This window comes from Nicotiana attenuata, unplaced genomic scaffold (assembly GCF_001879085.1).
Source record: "Nicotiana attenuata strain UT unplaced genomic scaffold, NIATTr2, whole genome shotgun sequence".
In the NCBI taxonomy this organism is placed as follows: domain Eukaryota; kingdom Viridiplantae; phylum Streptophyta; class Magnoliopsida; order Solanales; family Solanaceae; genus Nicotiana; species Nicotiana attenuata.
This window is the reverse complement of record NW_017670332.1, coordinates 399673-403063: the sequence shown is the minus strand read 5'-3', so window position 1 is coordinate 403063 and position 3391 is coordinate 399673. Positions and strand designations below refer to the sequence as shown.

At 33.7% G+C, this 3391-nt stretch overlaps 1 protein-coding gene across 1 annotated transcript in view; it reads right to left on the bottom strand.

The window, feature by feature from the left end:
- Positions 1 to 2891: 2891 nt before the first annotated feature.
- Positions 2892 to 3391, bottom strand: part of LOC109237992 (long chain base biosynthesis protein 2a) — a 5207-nt gene continuing 4707 nt past the window's right edge. The window contains exon 12 of the mRNA XM_019404414.1: positions 2892 to 3178. Coding sequence (XP_019259959.1) covers positions 3083 to 3178 — 96 coding nt within the window. The 3' untranslated portion in view covers positions 2892 to 3082. The remainder of the gene's footprint in view (positions 3179 to 3391) is intronic.

Here is a 3391-nt window from a genome sequence, read left to right as displayed (position 1 = left end):
AAGAGACTAAGTGTCTCAATTCATTTCAAAATCTCACCGGACACGAACCAATCAACCCGATAAGTCATAATACAGCTGTATAACACAAAAGAAGCAGAAAATAGGGGAACGGGGCTACAACTCTCGAAACGACCAGTCGGGTCGTTACATTTCCTTTGCATATATACCCACTTTTGGGCCCATCATTAAATTTATACGCGTTGCACAAAATTTTACAAAGCCTACCCGCTTGGATCTTAAGTAGTTCAATCTCTTCAATGCAGCTTCAGAAATCAAATCTAAAGTTCTTTTATCTTTCAATTGCAACTTCAGTAATTCGAATCTTAAGTAGTTTAATTTTTAAGTACTTAACTTCAGATGCAAGTTCTTCTATCTTTCAATTGCAACTTCAGAAATTCGAATCTTAAGTAGTTCAATTTTTCATTATAACTTCACACAACTTCTGCTATCGTATTCCCTGTTGTTAGTGTTTAGTACTACTAATTCCCCCCCCCCCTCCCCTTTTTTTTTACTCCTTCCCCTTTTTCCCTTTCTCACTCTTGCTAAGCCGAGGATCTATTGGAAACAACCTCTCTACCTTCACTAGGTAGGGGTAAGGTCTACGTACGCACTACCCTCCCCAGATCCCACTTGTGAAAATATACTGGGTTTGTTGTTGTTGTTGTTGTAACTTCAGACAACTTCAGATTCAAAATCTGAAATCTTAAGTAGTTCAATTTTTTAATATAACTTCAGATTCAAAATCTGAAGTTTTAAAACATAAACTTGTACTTCGAATATCAGTAATCCAACACACGATTCAACACCCAAATCTACTCCAAATGAGCTCAAATTTGAAACATGATTTTCAAATATCATAAAGAACAAATTTCAATCATCATACTGATAAAAAACAACAAATTTTACAAATTTATTTTGCAACTAAGAAGAAGAAGAAATCATAAATACAAAGAAGAAGAGAAAATATATGTATCTAAAGTTACTAAATAATTGGTACCAGTTAAATATTTTTTTTAAAGTGGGTACAGATTCAGTCGATGGCGCAAAACTAGACGCCACATGAAAATTTTACGTCTCTTTCAATCTCTCAATTTAACCAGTAAACATAAAGGGTGCGTTTGGTATGAAGGAAATATTTTTCAGTTTTTTCATGTTTTGTTGGCTTAGATATTTTGGAAAACATTTTCCTCATGAACTCCTCCAATTGGAGGAAAATGACTCTTTTTTAACCTTCTCCACCATATTCCCCATCCCCACCAACCCACCCCCACCCACCCCATCCAAACCACTCTACCCCCACCATACCCACCCACCCCAACCCCGCCCACTAGCCACCATAAATAAAAATATTATTAAGAGTACTTTCTTTACATTTGTAAATAGAATACTTTTTTTATTTCAACAAAATGAGTATATTCTTTTCATTATAAGGAAAAAGTATTTTCTTTCATTTCAACAAAACGAGTACTTTTTTTCATGATACAGAAAAAGTATCTTTTTCATTTCAACAAAACGAGTATTTTCTTTTCATGATGTAGAAAACGTATTTTCCTTCATTTCAACAAACCAAGTATTTTTCTTTTCCTGAAATAGAAAAAGTTTTTTTTCCAACAAAAGAGCACTTTCTTTTCATGATGTAGAAATGCATCTTCTTTCATTTTAACAAAACGAGTACTTTCTTCTCATGATGTAAAAAAAAGTATTTTCTTTCATTTCAACAAACTAAGTATTTTCTTTTACTGGTATAGAAAAAATATTTTCTTTTATTTCAACAAAACGAGTACTTTCTTTTCATGATGTAGAAAAAGGTTTTTTTTTTTTTATTTCAACAAACTGAGTATTTTCTTTTCATGATGTAGAAAAAGTATTTTCTTTCATTCAACAAAATAAGTAAAAGGACGACCCTTTCTTTGGATGGCTAGTTAAATATATACTTCAAGTATTTTCTTTCATTCCAACAAATCGAGTGCAACTTTCAACGTTGTTCTTGTGTGAAAAAGTAAAGTAGCACATTAGTTTCTTTGAGTTTGTGTGAATTTTAAAAAGAATAATTAAATTCTTGAAGAAAATAGAGTCCCTTGGGGGGGGGGGGGGGGTAGGGGGGGTGAGGAAGGAGTACATGAAACATGAGAATTTTGAGGAAGGTGAGTTGAGGAAAGTAGCATACAAAAATATTTTCCTAAAAATATTTTATACTCTCTAACCAAACACTAGAAAATATTTTCCGGAAAAAGATTTTCGCTCACCAACCAAACAAGGAAAAATAAGTAATAAAACCACTCATTTTTCATGAAAATATTTCCTAAAAAATATTTTTCTTCATAACAAACACACCCAACGACCTGGTAAAAAAGAGAGGCAATCCCATCCTTTGGATGGCAGGTTAAATATATTCTTTCTCTTGGCTCCTTTTTCTCGACCCTTTTTGTCGAATAAAAAGAACGACAGCTTAGTCTATCAACTGAAAAACAAGACAGAAATTTTAGAAGGATGTTACTGGTAGAAACTGAACTCTCTAACGAAGAAATCACGGCTTAAAATGAAGAAATCACCTAACCGCAAGCTCTCTTCTTCATTCTTACCTATATAGTATATATACAATAATGCTTAGCTCTTTGTGTAACCCTTTTTTTGCTTTATTCTTTGAGATATAAAGTAGGACAGATTTTGCTCATTCGTTGCAAACTTGTAAGGCTGTCAACTAGGGATCGAAACTAGTTTCAAGAGACATCAAATAAAATAAACGACTGGTGTTTACTCGAAACAGGTGGAGGTATAATGCAAAGAGAACCACCTGATTAACTTTATATCATTACCAGCAATTAGTCGTCCATTTCTTCAACCAATCCAGCAAAACCTCCATCATTCACAGTTTGTCTGCGCTTTCGTTATTTCACAGCATGTACTCCTTTCATGAAATATTAGTCAATGCTTACGTTAAGGTAAAAACTTAAGACTATAATTAATAAGTTACAACTTTCTGTACAAGGAAACGACAAAATTTTCACACATCATATCCAAAGGATTTCAAAATCATACATGAACAATAAACAACAGATCGGAAACTCCTTCGGAGAACTAATCATTCCAGCTTGACTCTGTTTTCTTCTAGCTGTTGTTTCTTGGGCTCAGCGGGGAAGTATTTTATGCCAACTAGATCACCAACTCTGCTGATAACCTGGTAAATGCAAGAATTTGTAATTAGCTAATCAGTATGCTATATGGACTTCCTTTTTTCTTTTGACAGATAGTCCATGGCCTGATCTGGTGATGTTCTCTCTCACAAGATTTGATCACTGAAATATTTAAATATGCCATCCACGCATGAGGATTCCAGTAAAATGTCCTTAATAGTCTAAAATAGGATCTCAGCTATTGACTAACAGCCCCC